This window comes from Arvicola amphibius, chromosome 5 (genome assembly GCF_903992535.2).
Source record: "Arvicola amphibius chromosome 5, mArvAmp1.2, whole genome shotgun sequence".
Classification (NCBI taxonomy): domain Eukaryota; kingdom Metazoa; phylum Chordata; class Mammalia; order Rodentia; family Cricetidae; genus Arvicola; species Arvicola amphibius.
Window position 1 is genome coordinate 113,101,024 of NC_052051.1, and position 16,471 is coordinate 113,117,494.

Genomic DNA, 16,471 nt, shown 5'->3' on the forward strand with positions numbered 1-16,471 from the left:
GACTGTCCCAGTTCCCCCCCATTTGTTGGAAGTATATTCATATACTCTATCATTCAACTCACAAATACTTAGGGTGTATCTCTAGCTGATAAAAAAGTTTTAAATATAATTGCATTATAACAGTTAACAAAATTCACAAAAATTCCTAGTTATCTCCAACATTTGGTATATTTTATTTTCTCCGAGTCTTCCAAAAAACGTTGACTTGGTCAGGCATGGTGGTGCAGGCTTGTTATCCCAGTTCCTGGGAGCCTGAGGCAGAAGGGTCACAAGCTTAAGGCTTGCATGGGCTACACAGTGAGTTCAAGAACGCTCTGGAAAACTTTGTGAGGCACTATCAGAAATATATAAGCTAAAAATAGGACTTGGCTGAAGCTCAGAATAGAGCACTTTGACTTATGTGCATGAGGCCCTGGGTTCAGTCCTTCATACCACCACCAAAAATATGACTAGATAAAAATTATGGGCTGGAGTATGATTCACATGTTACACTTGGCCCTCTTTTCCACAAGTGGCATTTTAATACACAGCCAGCCACTTTTCTCTTTTTCATTTCTTCTTCCTCTTCCTTATCTCTCTCCTGTCTGTCTGTCTCTGTCTGTGAGGTGTATGCGTACATCTGTGTGTATGCGTGAATGTATGTGGGGCCAGAGGTTGATCTAGAGTGTCTTCCTCTATTGCTTTGACACACTCTGTTCTGAGCCAGGCTCTCACTGAATCTGGAGCTCACTGACTGGCTAGGCTGCCTGGCCAGCAAACTGCAGGGGTCCTCTTGTCTCCACATCCCCAGTGATGAGATTACACATCCACACCACTACGCTGGTTTTTTACCTGGGTGCTAGGGATCCAAACTCAGGTCCCCGGCTGTAGGCAGAGTGTCTGTGTCTTGGAGCTGCTCCCAAATATCCAGAGACTTATTCATTATTAATTATAAATGCCCAGTAGATGGCTTAAGCTTGTCTTCAGCCAGCTCTTACAACTTAAATCAACCCATTTCTAGTAATCTGTGTGCTGACCCAAGGCTCGTTTACCTCATCTATGAACTTCTGATGTTGCTTCTTCTGAGTCTGACTCATGACTCCTCAGACTCCGCTCTTCTTCTTCCCAGCATTCTCTTTGCCCCGAAAGTTCTGCCTAGCTATGGGCCAGTCAGCTTATTACAATGAGAGCAGCACATATTTAAACTGTACAAAGATTGTTCCACACATCCCCAGTGATGAGATTACACATCTATGCCACCATGCTGGGGTTTTTTTTGTTTGTTTGTTTGTTTGTTTTTCGAGACAGGGTTTCCCTGTAGTTTCTAGAGCCTGTCCTGGAACTAGCTCTTGTAGACCAGGCTGGCCTCGAACTCAGAGATCTGCCTGCCTCTGCCTCCCGAGTGCTGGGATTAAAGGCGTGCGCCACCACCACCCGGCCCATGCTGGTTTTTTACCTGGGTGCTAGGGATCCAAACTCAGGTCCCCGGCTGTAGGCAGAGTGTTTGTGTCTTGGCAGCTGCTTCCAAATATCCAGAGACTTATTCATTTTAATTCATTTTAATTATAAATGCACCTGGTTTGCAAGGCAAGCATATTAACGTTGAGGCCATCTTCCCAGGCCCCTCTCTTCTAAAGGGCTATGTACTGAAGGAACAGGGCCATTCATCCCAAAGAATTTCCCACATTTCGGATGTGGATAAAGTGTTATTTCACACATTCCTGTAGTTCCCATGATCCTGTCAAAGGGAAGGAAAGCATGAGGCTTGATTAGAGTCATGTAGAAATCTCTTCAAATTCTTCCTCTCAGGCCTCCAGGAGGGCACAGCCCTGCCCTCTGGTGTTGCTCAGTCCCCTTCACTAGCTCTCTCCTTGGTCTAGACCCTTACTGGGGCTGCTTGCAGAGCTCTGCCCTGGGCTCACACATTAAAAGAAAATATTTTAAATTTATGGGTACGGATGTGTGTGTTGTGTGATTGTATGCTACATGTGTGCGGATGCACAAGGAAGCCAGAAGAGGGCGATAGAACCCCTGTGGCTGCATTGCAGGCAGTTGTGAAACACCTGCCGTGGGTGCTGGGAACCAGGCCTCTGGAAGAGCAGTGAATACTCTTAACCACTGAGCTATGGCTTCAACCCAGACTGACCTTGAACCCCTGGTCCTCTTGACTCCTACGCGCTGGGGATTGAATCCAGGGTGCTGTGCATGGTAGGCAGACACTCTGAGCTACACCTTTAGCCCATCTGCACCTTTAAAAGTTTTACTTATTTATTTCTGAGACATGGTCTCAGTATGTAAGCAGGTTGGTCTCAAGCTCCCGAGGTGACAGGTGAGCACTGCTCCACAGAGTCCCCTGCACTTTCTTCTCAAAGGGCTCAGATCTCACAATCCAAGCTTTCTCTAACAAGGTTGCTCCCTCAGGGATTCAGCCAGCCCTGTCCTTGTCATGAGCTCTGACATCTCCACCTTCTCAGTCATTTCCTTTTCCTTTCTGGTGACCTCAGCATCCTAAATTTTCTCACCTTGGCTACCTTTCTTTATGGCCCCATTCTCCGTGTGTCTCCACTTCATAGGTACGGTGTTAGCTTCAAAGTCTGTAGCCATGGCCTGGTCTTTCCTGGGGCCTGAGGTTTTGCTCCTGCCTCACCTCTTGTTGACCCTCCAGTGGCTTGATGTGATGTCATATCATCTCCTGTGCTGGGACACTTGGCATCACCTCACCCCCACTCCCTTCACTGAGCAAGCTCTTACCTGAGCTGACTGAAATCCCACATCAAGGTTGGTCTCTCTGAGCTGAGCTACCAGAGCAGAGGCAACTCAGGATCTGGAGAGATCTGGAAGGCGGTTAAGGGTTCTCTGGGGCCCACTTCCCCAGTACCTGCCATTCTGGAACCGATTAAGGGTTCTCTGGGCCTACTTCCCCAGTACCTGCCGTCCTGGGACTTGGGCCCTGCTTCTAACTGACATCCCGTGATGCTTTCTTGGCAGCAATGAGTTCAGCAGGCTGGTCGCTGGGGAGTACCTCAGTTTCTTCGACTTCTCAGGCCTCACGTTGGACAGAGCGCTCAGGTCAGTGGGGCTGGGCTGGGACAGTGGCCACAGGTGGTAGAACAGCACCCCTGGATTGTCATTCCGGTTCTGTCATGACTTGCTGCACAACTTTTACCCCTCTGTGAAGCTGTAGGGAAGGGAAACTATGGGTAGCAGGTGTCCAGCGACTCCGCAAATGCCAGCCAGTGTGATGGGTGCTCAGGATTTGAAGGTGGGAGTGTGGTCGTGGCTCTCAGGGCTTGCCTGTGTGGCACACTTCTTGCCGGTCGAATGCTAGAGGTCTTCATACACCTGGCCTGCTTTGATGGTAAAAGGGACTTGATTGTCACTGTTTCAGTGTTTGGGTCACAGGAGGGTCAGTTGAGGGCCTTAGGAGGAGGAGAGGTGGGATGGGTGGATGTAGCCCAACGTCATCCAGAAAGATGTTAGGCCAGGCCTGAGGAGCCAAGGGCAACATCTCCGAGCTAAGGGCTGTGCCCACAGATGTTGGATCCTCCTGTATGTCTCTTAAACCTAAAACATTTTACACACACACACACACACACACACACACATATCTATCTATATCTATCTATCTATCTATCTATCTATCTATCTATCTATATATATATATATATATATATGTATATATTGCTTTTTTCAAGACAGGATTTCTCTGTAGCTCTGTCAGGTGATCCTGTCTTGGAACTAGCTCTTTTTTTTTTTGGTTTTTTGAGACAGGTTTCCCTGTAGTTTCTAGAGCCTGTCCTGGAGCTAGCTCTTGTAGACCAGGCTGGCCTCAAACGCATAGAGATCCACCTGTCTCTGCCTCCCGAGTGCTGGGATTAAAGGCGTGCGCCACCTCCGCCCTACCATTTTATAATTATTTTTAAGACTTATTTTTTATGATGTATACAGTGTTCTGCCTGCATGTACACCTGCACACCAGAAGAGGGCACCAGATCTCATTATAGGTGGTTGTGAGCCACCATGCAGTTGTTGGGAATTGAACTCAGGACCTCTGGAAGAGCAACCAGTTCTTTTAACCTCTGAGCCATCTCTCCAGTCCCCGTCTCTTATACTTTTTAAAAATCAGTTTTTATTCTTTTTCCCTCTGTCTCGGTTGGGATACTTTCTGTTGGCTTCCAGTATACTTGCCATTCTGCTATGTCCAATGCATCACTGAAGCCAATGAACTTACTGAGGGACTGGAGGGATGGCTGTACATGGGTAGGAAGGGTGAGGACCACAGTTCAGACCCCAGTTCAGACCCCAGGAATCTATGTAAATGCTAGGTGGGCATGGTGTCTGCCTGTAATTCCAGTGTGTGGGAGGCAGGACAAAGGGGAACCCCAGAGCAAACTGGCTATCTAGGCTGGCCATATCAGCATGCTCTCTTGGTTCAAGTGAGAGACCCCCCCCCCACCTCAATATATAAGGTAGAAAGCAACTAAGGAAGACACTTGATGTCAACCTCTGGCCTCTGTGTGCACGTGAACACACATACATCTACACAAATTGAAGCGCACACACCCTCAGGCATGAATACATACCCCTCAAAAACCTCATTAAGTTTTTAATTCAGTTACATTTTACATTTCTAGAATTTCCATCAATTTAAGCTTTAAAATACATTTTAATTCTATGTGGGACTCCCCATCTTTTTACTAACTCATCTGAATCACATATATGTGTGTTTTTGTAGTGTATTTGTGATTTGTTTGCATGTGTATGTGTGTGCATGTGTGTGCACATGTGGGAAGGCGTGTGTAGAGGCTGAGGTTGATGTCAGAGTCTTCCTCAATTGCTCTCCACCGTATTATCTGAGGTAGAGTTACTCAGATGAACTCAGGGCTCACGACCTACCTAGCATGCTAGCTTGCTCCAGGAGTACCCTCTCCCTGCCTTCTGATCGCTGGGATTGCAGCGGGTTGCTGGACAGGCAGATGTGTGTTCACCTGACAGCTACAGGTTCTAGGGATTTGAACTCCACACCTCATGCTTTCATGGCAACAGCTTTGTTCACTGAGCCGCTATCTCGCTAGTCCTCACCTTGTGTGTTTCTGTTTGCTGCTTGTTCTCTTGGGTTTCTAGCACCTATTCTATCTCTTAGTTTGCCCAGCCCTTCCTTTATAAGGCAATTGGAAAGGGACATGGGACACGGTTCCTCAGCCAGGGCTGAGGAGTGGCAGCTCTAAAGTGTGACGTTTCTTAGGGCTGACTCCAGCCTTGCATGGGGAGCCTGCTGTTTCATTGGGACTGCTCCCCTTGATGGTGGTGAATCCTCATTTTACCACCTCCTTGCAGCAAAAATGCACCCCCCATCCCCCTACTTCTGGAAGGCTTTCTGCTTAACTTCGCAACTCCGTAACTGTCATGCCTCCAGAGTCTGGCAACTGTGTGCTCATGTGCTTACAGCCCTTCAAGACTCCAGATTTGTTTTTCTAGCCCCAAGAAAGGATCCAATGTATTGCCTTTTGCCCAAGGGCTTTGTTGGCAATACACCCAGGGAAAGGGTGAATGTCACATGTCAATCCGCTCCATCTTGAGATCGTGGGCCTGTGGTTCTTGTTGCTTCACCTGTAGCTGAAGGAAGTGCTCTCTGCCACTGGTGGGGATGCATATTGCTCTACTGTGAGCACCTCTATCTTGAGCTGAGTCTTTGGAGTGCGCCAAAAATGAGGGCGATCAGAAAGACAGTGTTAAGTGGAACTGGCTCACCATCAGAGGTGTGGGCGTTGGGCCGGGGGCCTTGACTATTGGTTCCTAGAGTGAGGTTTTGCTGTCCAGAACCTGTAGAGCTGCAAAGGCAACGGGTGTGGAGCAGCACATAGCAGTGTGCTAGTGGCCGTTAATCCAGCAGTGTGAAGATTTCCGAAGGGGTCTGGAGGGAGAGGACGGGCCTGAGGATGCCGTGGGGTGAGCAGGACAGATGGACATGAGAGCTTGCTCAGGAGGTAGAGGGGAAAGCAGCTGGGACAGAGATAGTGAGAACGTGGGCAATGGTGGGACTGAGCCCAGGGGTAGGCAAGAGTGTGGGGGAGGAGATGTGGGGTTTGGGGGGTTGGTAAAGAGCCCCTGGGAATCAGGATCTGGAAGGATGGGGCTGGAGTTTAGAATGTACAGTGGATTGGATCTGGAGAGATGGTTCAGATGTTAAGAGCACTGGCTGCTTTTCCAGAAGACCCAGGTTCGATTCCCAGCACACACAAAGAGGCTCAGGATTATAATCTGTAATTCCAGTCCCAGGGGATCCTCTGCCCTCTTCTGGCCTCTGTGCATCCTGCGCACATGTGCACAGATGTACATGCAGGTTCTCTCATGTCCTTATAAAGTAAAATAAAAAGAAACACAGTGTGATATGAGGGGACACAGTGAAGAGGACAGGATAGACAGGAGAGGAGGAGAACCGGATATCGGTGGGGAATGTTTTTCTATAATAGTAGATCACTTAGGATTGAATTTCAGGCCGGGCGGTGGTGGCGCACGCCTTTAATCCCAGCACTCGGGAGGCAGAGGCAGACGGATCTCTGTGAGTTCGAGGCCAGCCTGGTCTACAAGAGCTAGTTCCAGGACAGGCTCCAAAGCCACAGAGAAAATCTGTCTCGAAAAAACAAAAAAAAAAAAAAATAAAAAAAAAAAAATAAAAAAAATGAATTTCAGGAGTACTCTTCAGTTTGGAATGGCTTGGAGATCTCCAAGGGGAAAGGTTGGCTGTAGGTCCCAGGGGTCTTAGGCATATCAGAGATTGCAGGTATTTTGGGCCATACAGCAAAGAAACCATAGCAAAACTAGGACATATTGTCTTGTGAATCCAGACAGATTCAGCTTGGGGTTTCCCTTCTCAAGGAAATGGTGTGCTTAGGACCCGGGTGACCGCCTTGGGCCCCATCTTCTAGGCCCTCTGGTTTGGGGATCAGCTTCCAGGTATCCCTAAGAGTGAACTGACTTTTGAACTTGGTATTGAGAGGGATTATTAGATGGAAGGGATGTCCCAGAGGGGTCCCAGCCTGCTCAGAGGCCCAGAATAGTGTTGCTCTGCCTGATCGTGAAGATGCTGTCGGGAGCTAGCACCTGGGTATGTGGTCCAGGGACAGGAGGGGTCTGGGCCATCAGCAAGGCCACAATATGAAGGATGTGGATGTTTCTCCGGGGTTTGGGGGGGAGCCATGGAAAGGTTTTGAGTGGCTGTGGGTGGGTTGAGATTGCCTGTGTGTCTACAAGGCAGATATAATGTGTGTGTGGGATGTTAGCTGTGAGGCTGGGGTAGGTGCCCTGAGCACATGATGAGAGTAGACTAGGGGGAAGAGAAGGAGGAAAAGGAGGAAGAGGAGGAGGAGGAGGAGGAGGAGGAGGAGGAAGAGGAGGGATTGAGATAAAGACAAAAGGAAGACTAGGCCTGGTGGCACGTGCCTTTAATCCTAGCACTTGGGAGGAAGAGGCAGGTGGATCTCTGAGTTCAAGGCCAACCTGGTCTACACATTGAGTTCCAGGAAAGCCAGAGCTATGTAGAGAGACAGTATTTCAGAACAAACAACTCCCCACCCCAGAAAAATGAAGAATAAATCACAGAGTCGTGGGGTGGGAGAATGAGAATGGAGGGGCGGGCCTAGGGCTCAGCTGATGGAGAGCAGGGGTCTAGGAAAGGCTGAAGAGACCCATGCTGATGGGTGGGGCTGGCAGTCTAGGATAAACTCATAACTGGCTCCGAGGTACCTGCCTGCCTTGTTCAGATCCATCCCCCTGCCTGCTTTCAAAAGGGTGCTGCAGGAATGAGAGAGAGAGAGAGAGAGAGAGAGAGAGAGAGAGAGAGAGAGAGGGAGGGAGGGAGGGGGGGAGGCAGGGAGGGAGGGAGAGAGAGAGAGAGGGAGTAGATCCAGAGGCCACCCTGGAGGGTTGGGGGGTTCTCCTGGGCATGCAGAGGGTGTCCAGACCCAGGTACTGGGGTACAGGATCATGGGTCTTATGTGTGTTTGTGTGTGGGGAATAGGTTTTCTATTCCAGTGAGAAGATTGAATTAGGGGCTCTGAGACTCACTCAGCAACCTTGAATTACATTCTAGAACCTTCCTGAAGGCCTTCCCACTGATGGGGGAGACGCAGGAGCGAGAACGAGTCCTTACCCACTTCTCCCGCCGGTACTGCCAGTGTAACCCAGACGACAGCACGTCAGAAGGTACAGCCCTTCCTGACCCACCTCCCCCACTCCTTGCCTGGCTGAGTCCTGGTCCTCTTGCTCTTCGGCCACCTGTTACCTCTGGCCTGCAGTCAGGCCCAGGTGGGCCATATGCTCTGGCAAATACTAGGTGCTCAATTAAGATGGAGTGAGTACAGTTGGGTCCGGTGACTCGTACCTGAGATCCCGGGGATTGGTAGGAGGAGTCAGGAGGAGTATTTCAAGCTTGAGGTCAGCCTGGGCTACAGAGTGAGACCCTGCCTCAAAAAATAAAACAAAACAAAACAATACAATGTCCAGTGAATATCAGATGGCCTGCTGGACAGGAGAGCTCAGTGAGTCTTGCTCATTGTCATTCTGTTCCCAGTGCCTGTAAATCCTTCCTGCACTCAGTCCTTTAACATAGTCCATGCTCCATGTCTCCCATCACGGCGCTGACTCTCTGTAGGGGAGGGGAGTTCCATGCAGGTCACTCACAGGGGCAGGATTTGCCATATGGATGGACCTGAATCATGGGCACTGAGGGACTAAGTCTCTTATTGCTATCGTAGGGACATGACTTGGGTTCAGAGCCTTTCCTAGGTCTAAGGTACTAGGTAACTTTGTTAGCAAGGGGCAGACTTCTGAGCTAGAACCTCCCTAGGGCGGTTAGGGGTTCTGGGGAGTTGGGCGTCACCCAGGTGTTGGCCCTGAAGTGCTTGGTGGCAGATGTCTGGCTTCCTTAGCTGGCGGGTGGGAGACCCTGGGTGGGAATGAGTGGGTTCTCACTGAGAATCCCTTGTGTTCTGTGTAGATGGGATCCACACGCTGACCTGTGCCCTGATGCTACTGAACACAGACCTGCATGGACATGTGAGTAGGGACTGTCGAGGGCAAATGTGCTCTCCCTGGCTCCTGTCATTGAGGGCCATCGGTAGCCCTCCCTCCTGCTGGAACCGTTAATCAGGGACAGTGTTTTCTCCTGGCAGACCCGGGAGCTGGCTGGCTGCCTTGCTTCTAGATTTGACTCTGTCCTGATTGTATCCACTGGTTCTGCCTGGGTTCTGGCTCCCAAGAACAGTGAGGACAGTTGAGGCTCATGGGAATTTTCCTTTTTGATTTTTGAGACAGGGTCTCTCTGTGTAGTAGCTCTGGCTGTTCCTGGAACTCTCTCTGTAGACCAGGCTGGCCTCAGACTCAGAGATCCGCTTGCCTCTGCCTCCCAAGTGCAGGGATTAAAGGCGTGCGCCACCACTGCGCCCAGCTGAGTGGAATTTAAGATGCGGCAAGCTATCAGGACGCATCTGTGGTGGAGCCCGTGCCTTGCTCTACCATGGCTGTCTGCTCTTCCATCTCTCCTCTAAAAGCCCAGATGTGGCCTTCCTGAAATGTCAAGCCCCAGACAGCTGGTCTCTGCCAATCAAATGGCAGGTGACTCTTAAGGGGGCTCCTCCTCACCCCTTCACTCTTGTCAGGCCAGTGAGTGGAAGGATAGGTGTGGGGTGCCCAGGCCCCAGGCTGCTCCAGGCTTCCCACGCTCACTAATTCCTTCTTCCTTCCTCTGTTGGCTACTGCTCTGGGCGCCCCTGCCCTCCCTTCCTCAGGTGGTAAGTTCTGTTGTCAGAGTATGCATGCCGTGTGCTTAGCCCTGCCTCCATTCCCCCTCGTGTCCTGTCACACCATCCGCCCCACCCAACCGCTCTGTGGCCTTTACTCACTCAGGGTTGGTCAGAGCCCCTCCTGGGAGTCGGGCAGATCTTAGTAACTCAGTGACAACAGGCCAGCATGTCTGGTTCTAGTAAACCAGAAAAGTCCAGGCGATACGGGGTCTAAGAAAAATCTGGGCTAGACAAGCTTCCCAACCCATTCTTGCCTCCCTTGGGTAGCTATGGGATCCTGGGCAAGTCACGTTCCCCTCAAGTCTCAGGTTCTGCATCTTCTCAGGCCAGTGATGATGCCCTCTAGTGTCTTGGGGAGAACCAAGAGTGGCAGTAGTCCATGTCAACTGCCAGGGCCTGACCCTGGCAAGGGTTTTGCTGTGAACAATACTATCACGTGTCCAGTGGTATCTATTGCTACTCTTTTTTTTTAAAAAAAAAAAACTATTTACTTGAAGATTTATTTATTTATTTATTTATTTATTTATTTATTATGTATACAGTATTCTGCCTGCATGTATACCTGCACCCCAGGAGAGGGCACCAGATCTCATTATAGATGGTTGTGAGTCACCATGTGGTTGCTGGGAATTGAACTCAGGACCTCTGGAAGAAGAGTCAGTGCTCTTACCTGCTGAGCCATCTCTCCAGCCCTCATTGCTACTCTTATAGCTTGAGTGATGGACAACTTGTGGGTATATCGTTGAGGCTGGTGGCAGCCGGAGTGGCTGAGGGAGAGGAGGAGTGGCCAGCTGGGTTTGCGGGTACATGTATGTATATGATGTGTATTCTCCATGTGTGGAAATGGACTGAACACCCTGTACAAGTCAGCTTTTCCCCGAGCTCGCTCCCTCTGTCCACAGTGTTGCTAGCTACTTGAAAAGGAGTACTAAGTACACCCCTCCACACTGTGCCTGTTCTCTGTGGAGAGACCCCCAGACGGTGGGCCTTAGCTGGTCTGGACCCTTCAGCTGAGGAGGGAGCGGTGGTTGGATTGGGCCTTCACAGTGTTGCAGACTGAGCAGTAGCTCCCGGAAGCAGTGTTGCTCAGCAAGCAGAGGGGAGGGACACATGGGTTAGGCTTCTCTGTGTTTGCCCACAGCACAGCTGGTATGGCCTAGAACAAACCTCTTAACTCACCAAGCCTCTATTTGTTTCCCCATCTTGTAACCCCTGCCTGTGAGTCTCTCTCTTTTTAAAAAATGTATTATTTTATTTTGTGTGCTGTGGTGTTTTGCCTGCATGTACGTGTGAGGGTGTCAGGCCTGGGTAGTGAAGCTCGTGGTGGGTAGAAGATGCGGGATGTGACTACTGTCTTTAAGGCTTTCTTTCATGTGAGCCATAAACACAGGCTAGGATCATTCCTACCTCAGTGCTGTGCCAGACTTTCAGAAAAAGGATGGCTGCCCTGGGTCAAAAGTGGTTGCCAAGGGTAACCTTCTGAATCACTGCGGGGTAGCAGCTAATCCCAGCCTGCCTCCACTCTGGTCAAGGATGTGGGTTTAGGGAGATGTCTTGGCCTGAGAGAGCCAGGGTCCCAGTCATGAGATGGTGCTGTGGAGAGACACCAAGGCCCAGAGCCAAGGGAAATCCTGTTGATGAAAATAGGGGTGGGAAAAAGGAGACACTGGGCGTTTAGTGTTCCCAACCATACGCCTTCTCAGGCTGTGCCGTTTTCTGGGTCCCCTGTTCCTGTACACGTCTCTTTACCTGGTGGCTGTTTATAAATATTGCTTTAAAGCAAATAACTTCTTTGGTATGGCTTCTTTGTTCCCCCACACCTTGGCGAGTCTTGCTTTTGGCCTAGAGAGAGATGGGCTGTAATGAAGGGTTTGACTTGGGGTGTGTTCTCTAGTGATTAGATGTCCCTCTATGGCAATGAGGCCAGATGTTCCATGTCGTGGAAGTCTCGTGTACACTTGCTGATTAGTCCCATTGTGGTGAAATACAGTATTGGGAGCTGACTGTTTCAACCACTTAACGCAGATGGCAGTGGCAGTGAGTGCGTGCCCAGCGGTGTGCACCCACTACTGACGCATTCCAGAACTTTCCCTCACTCTCAGATCAGCCTCAAAACCACCAGCAGTCCCACCTCCTCACCTCAGTCCCTGGTGGATTGGTTTCCCCCGCCTGGGTCTGTCTCCTGTAGACAGTTCACACGAGTGGAATCATACAACACCTGGCCTCCCGTGTCAGCCTTTATTTCACTTGACATAATGTTTTCACGGCTGGTTCATGTTGTAGCATGTGTCAGTCAGTACTTTATTCTTGTTTAGGGATAAATTGTGTTTCATTGCATGGAAAGGCCACATAGGGCATTTATGGATATGCATGTGGGGTTATGAAAATTTGTGTGTAAGTTTTAGTTTGTACGCCTGTTCTCAATTTTTGCTGTTGAGACAGGGTTTCATTGTGTTGCCCTGGCTGGCCTGGAACTTGCTATGTAGATCAGGCTGGATTCTAAACTGCCTGCCTCTGTCTTCTAAGTGCTAGAATTAGGGACACATGTTACCACACCTGCCACAATTCTTTTTTTAATTATTAAAAAAAATCTGTGTGTGCCGGGCGGTGGTGGCGCACGCCTTTAATCCCAGCACTCGGGAGGCAGAGGCAGGCAGATCTCTGTGAGTTCAAGGCCAGCCTGGTCTACAAGAGCTAGTTCCAGGACAGGCTCTAAAAAAGCTGCAGAGAAACCCTGTCTCGAAAAACCAACAAAAAAAAAATCTGTGTGTGCATGTGTTGGGTATATGTGGAGGTCAGAGGTCACCTTGCAGGAATTGGTTCTCTTTTTCCTCTATGTGGGTCTCCTAGGGTTGGAACTAAGATGAACAGGTTTGGCAGCACCTTCACCTGCTGAGTCATCAAGGTCCTTAGTTTTTCATTTCTTTTGGGTATATGCTCAAGGTAGACTTGCTGAATTATATATTTTTATATTTGAACGTCTGGCACATTGGCTAAATATTTCCTATCCCTCCAGAAATACATAAGGATTCCAATTGTCAACGGCATTAACCTTTCTTACCATGTTGAAGATACTATTGACATATTGGTGGATATGAGATACTACTTCAGTTTTTCGGTTTGACTTTAGTGCTGCGGAGTGAGTCCAGGCTCTTGAGCATGCCTGGTGAGAGCTCCACCTCTGAGCAACAATGGCAGCCCTGCTGAGGTTGTGATTCACCTGTCTCCATGGCTACAGTACCGAGTTGCTTCCCATGTGCCCGATGGCCATTTGTGTGTGTTCTCTGGAATGTCTGCTCAGGTCCTTTGCCCACTTTATTTATCTATTCTCTTACTCTACAGCGTTGGCTGGGTACAAACTCACAGCTCTCTTGACCCAACCTTTGAAAGTGCTGGCTGATGGGCAAGCACCAGGCCTGGCTCCTGTGTCCAGTTTAAATGGCTGTTTTTGTTGTCGCATTTGGCTGGCTTTCTGTGTTTAGAACACGAGAACTTCATCAGGCATACGACCTGAAGTGTTTCCCTCCTATTACTGGTTGTTCGCGCCTTCCTTCTCACTCTCTTGATAGAGTCTTGTGACGTAGAACAGTTTTTAAATCTATCTTCTGCATGTGTGTGAACCTGTGTGTGCTTATGTGTAGAGGAGGCCAGAGGTCAGTTTGCAATGTGATTCCTCTGGAGCCATCCATCTTTTTCTAAAGACAGGGCCTCACTAGGACCTGGAACTCACTGATTACATTAGTATGGCTGGCCAGGAAGCCCAAGGGATCCTCCCGTCCCTTCTTCTCCAGCCCTGGGATGAGGGCATGCACCACCAGACCAAACTTTTTACACGGTGCTGGGGATTGAACCCAGGCCTTCACGCTTGCACAGCAGGTGCATTATTGACTGTGCTCTTGCCTCAGCCCTGCGGCCTTCTCTTTTGGTTTGTGCCTTGGACATCATGAGTCAACAACCATTGCCAGTGTTGTGGTGGCACACGCCTTTAATCTCGGTAGTTAGGCGGCAGAGGCAGGTGGTACCTCTGGGAGTCTGAAGTCAGCTTGGTCTACATGTTTAGTTCTAGGTCAGTTAGGGTTACATAGTGAGACCCTGTAGCAAACAAACAAACAAACATAAGAAGAAACCATCACCTGATCCAGGCCGTGAAGGTTTGCCCTGCTTTCTTCTGAGTTTTAGTCCTTCTATGTAGTTTTGACTTTTTCTTTTTTGTTTTCTTCAGCACTGAGGGTTGAACTTAGGGCCTCAAATGTGCTAAGCAAGCACCCTCCCACTGAGCCCCAGCTCTACGCTCAGTTTAAAATTCTATTCCGCGTACAGACATACAGTGTGAGATACATTCAACTCCATTCATTTGCGTTTGGACATCTCTGGTCCCAGCATCATTTATGCAGATTATTTCCCCATCAGTCTTGGCAGGCTTGTTAAGATCTAGTCTGCTGGTAAGCGTGGTGTTATGTATCAGTACTCAACACTCAAGAAGTCGAGGCAGGCAGAACTTGGAGTTTGAGGCTGCCTGTATGCACTATAACAGATCCTATCTCCAACAACAACAACAACACCAAATTGGTTGATTGCAAATTGTAAGTTTGAGGCTGGGGAGCACAGCTGGTCGAGCACTTGTCTAGCATTTGAGGCTGGGGAGCTCAGCTGGTAGAGCACTTGTCTAGCATCTGAGGCCCTGTGTCCACAAAACTGATGGTCACCTACACCTATGATCCCACCACTTGGGAGGTGGAGGCAGGAGGATCAGAAGTCCAAGGTTGTCCTTGTGTATATAGTGAGTTTGAAGCCAGCCCTGGTATAAGAAACCTTATCTCAGACAATAATTGTGGGTTTACCTCCTGATGTGAAATTTGCTTCCGTTCTGTAGCTCTATTCTTTGTTTTCACTTCTGTGGCTTTCTAGTAAATTCACAGTCAGAAAGTTTGATGGGTGAGGTCTGTTTATGCTCAAGACTGAGTGAGGGGGGTGATCTCTTGCAATTACATAAAAATGTAAGGATGGGCCTTGGTATTTCTGAAGAAGTGAGGTGTGGGGGGATGGGGCATGTGTGTGATGTGTGTGATGTGTATATGGTGTGTGTGTATGTATAGTGTGTGTGTGGTGTGTGCGTGTGTCGGTGTGTGTGTCATGTGTGTATGTGCAGTATGTGTATGTATAGTATGTGTGTGGTGTGTGCGTGTGTCGGTGTGTGTGTCATGTGTGTATGTGTGGTGTGTGTATGGTGTGTGTATGTATAGTGTGTGTGGTGTATGCGTGTGTTGGTGTGTGTGTGATGTGTGTATGTGCAGTGTGTGTGTATGTATAGTGTGTGTGTGGTGTGTGTGTGTTTCGGTGTGTGTGATGTGTGTATGTGTAGTGTGTGTGTATGGTGTGTGTGTGGAGTGTGTGTGTGGGGGAGTTGTATGTATGTGGGGTGTGGGGAGATGTGTGTGAAGGGGGTTGTGTTTGTGTGTGTGGGGGCATGTGTGTGGATGGGGGAGCAGAGAGATTTTGATGGCGATCACCTCAAGTATTCAGGTCTGTTGGGGAGAAGTGCCATTTTAGATGCTAAATCTTCCTAATCCATGAACAAAGGACATCCTTCTGTGGATTTATACCTTCTTAGTTCATTTTAGAATTCTTTTGTAGTTTTGAGTATACAAACTTTTCATCTCCTTGGTTGAATTTTATCTGAACCAGGGTCTCATCCTGTAACTCAGAGCCTGGAACTTACTATGTAGCTCAGAATATCTCAAGCTCACCATGGGTTCCCTGCTTTAGCTTTCTGGGTGCTGGAATTACAGGCTTGAGTCTCCGACCCCAACTTCCTTGGTTAAATATATTGACATTTTATTATTATTATTATTTTGAAGGAAGCTCACATGTATCTAGGTTGGTTTGGAACTCAATATGTAACCTGGAATGGTCTTATGATCCCCCTGCCTTAGCCTTCCTTCTGCTGGAATTCTAGGGGGGAAGCATATATCTAGTTATATTTTATTTAGTGTGTGTGCACACGCACGTGTGCACATGAGTATGGAAGCCAGAGGTGGACATCACTGGAGGCCAGTCTTCAATCACTTTCCCCCTTATTTGTTGAGACGGTGTTTCTCACTGAATTTGGAGCTCGCAGATTCAAACAGACTGGCCAGCCAGCCTCAGGGATCCTCCTGCCATCTCCCCTGGGCTGTGCTTGTGGATGTGCACTGCTGTGCTGGCTTTCACGTGTGTCCTCACACTGACACGTGCTTGACCGGCACATTTCCTCATTTTATTCTTGTTGATGCTGTTGTTCCCGAATTTTATTTTCTGATTTCTCACAGCTACACAGAGAAACCTTGTTTCAAAATAAAAATTAAAAAACAATGTTTTAAATTTGCTATTGTGTATAAATGCATGATATATGTAGGGGTGTAGCCCCAGCTGTCCTGGAACTCACTTTGTAGACCAGGCTGGCCTCAAACTCACAGAGATCCACCTGTCTCTGCCTCCCAAGTGCTGGGATTAAAGGCGTGCACCACCACACCTGATCTAACACATAACATTTTAAAAATCTTGGAAAAAGAAATACAACTGATTTTATACATTGATCTTATATTTTGCAACTTCAATAAATGTGTTCATTAGTTTTAATGCTTTTTCTAGATCTTTAGCATTTTCTGAATATAAAATCATGGCATCTGCAACAAATGATGAAAAAACTT

At 48.6% G+C, this 16,471-nt stretch overlaps 1 protein-coding gene across 2 annotated transcripts in view; it reads left to right on the plus strand.

Moving 5' to 3' along the window:
* Positions 1–16,471, plus strand: part of Psd2 (pleckstrin and Sec7 domain containing 2) — a 36,778-nt gene that overhangs the window by 3,605 nt on the left and 16,702 nt on the right. For both annotated transcript variants that reach the window (XM_038331094.1, XM_038331095.1), the window contains exons 4-6: positions 2,968–3,048; positions 8,072–8,184; positions 8,978–9,036. In XM_038331094.1, the coding sequence (XP_038187022.1) occupies positions 2,968–3,048; positions 8,072–8,184; positions 8,978–9,036 (253 nt within the window). The remainder of the gene's footprint in view (positions 1–2,967; positions 3,049–8,071; positions 8,185–8,977; positions 9,037–16,471) is intronic.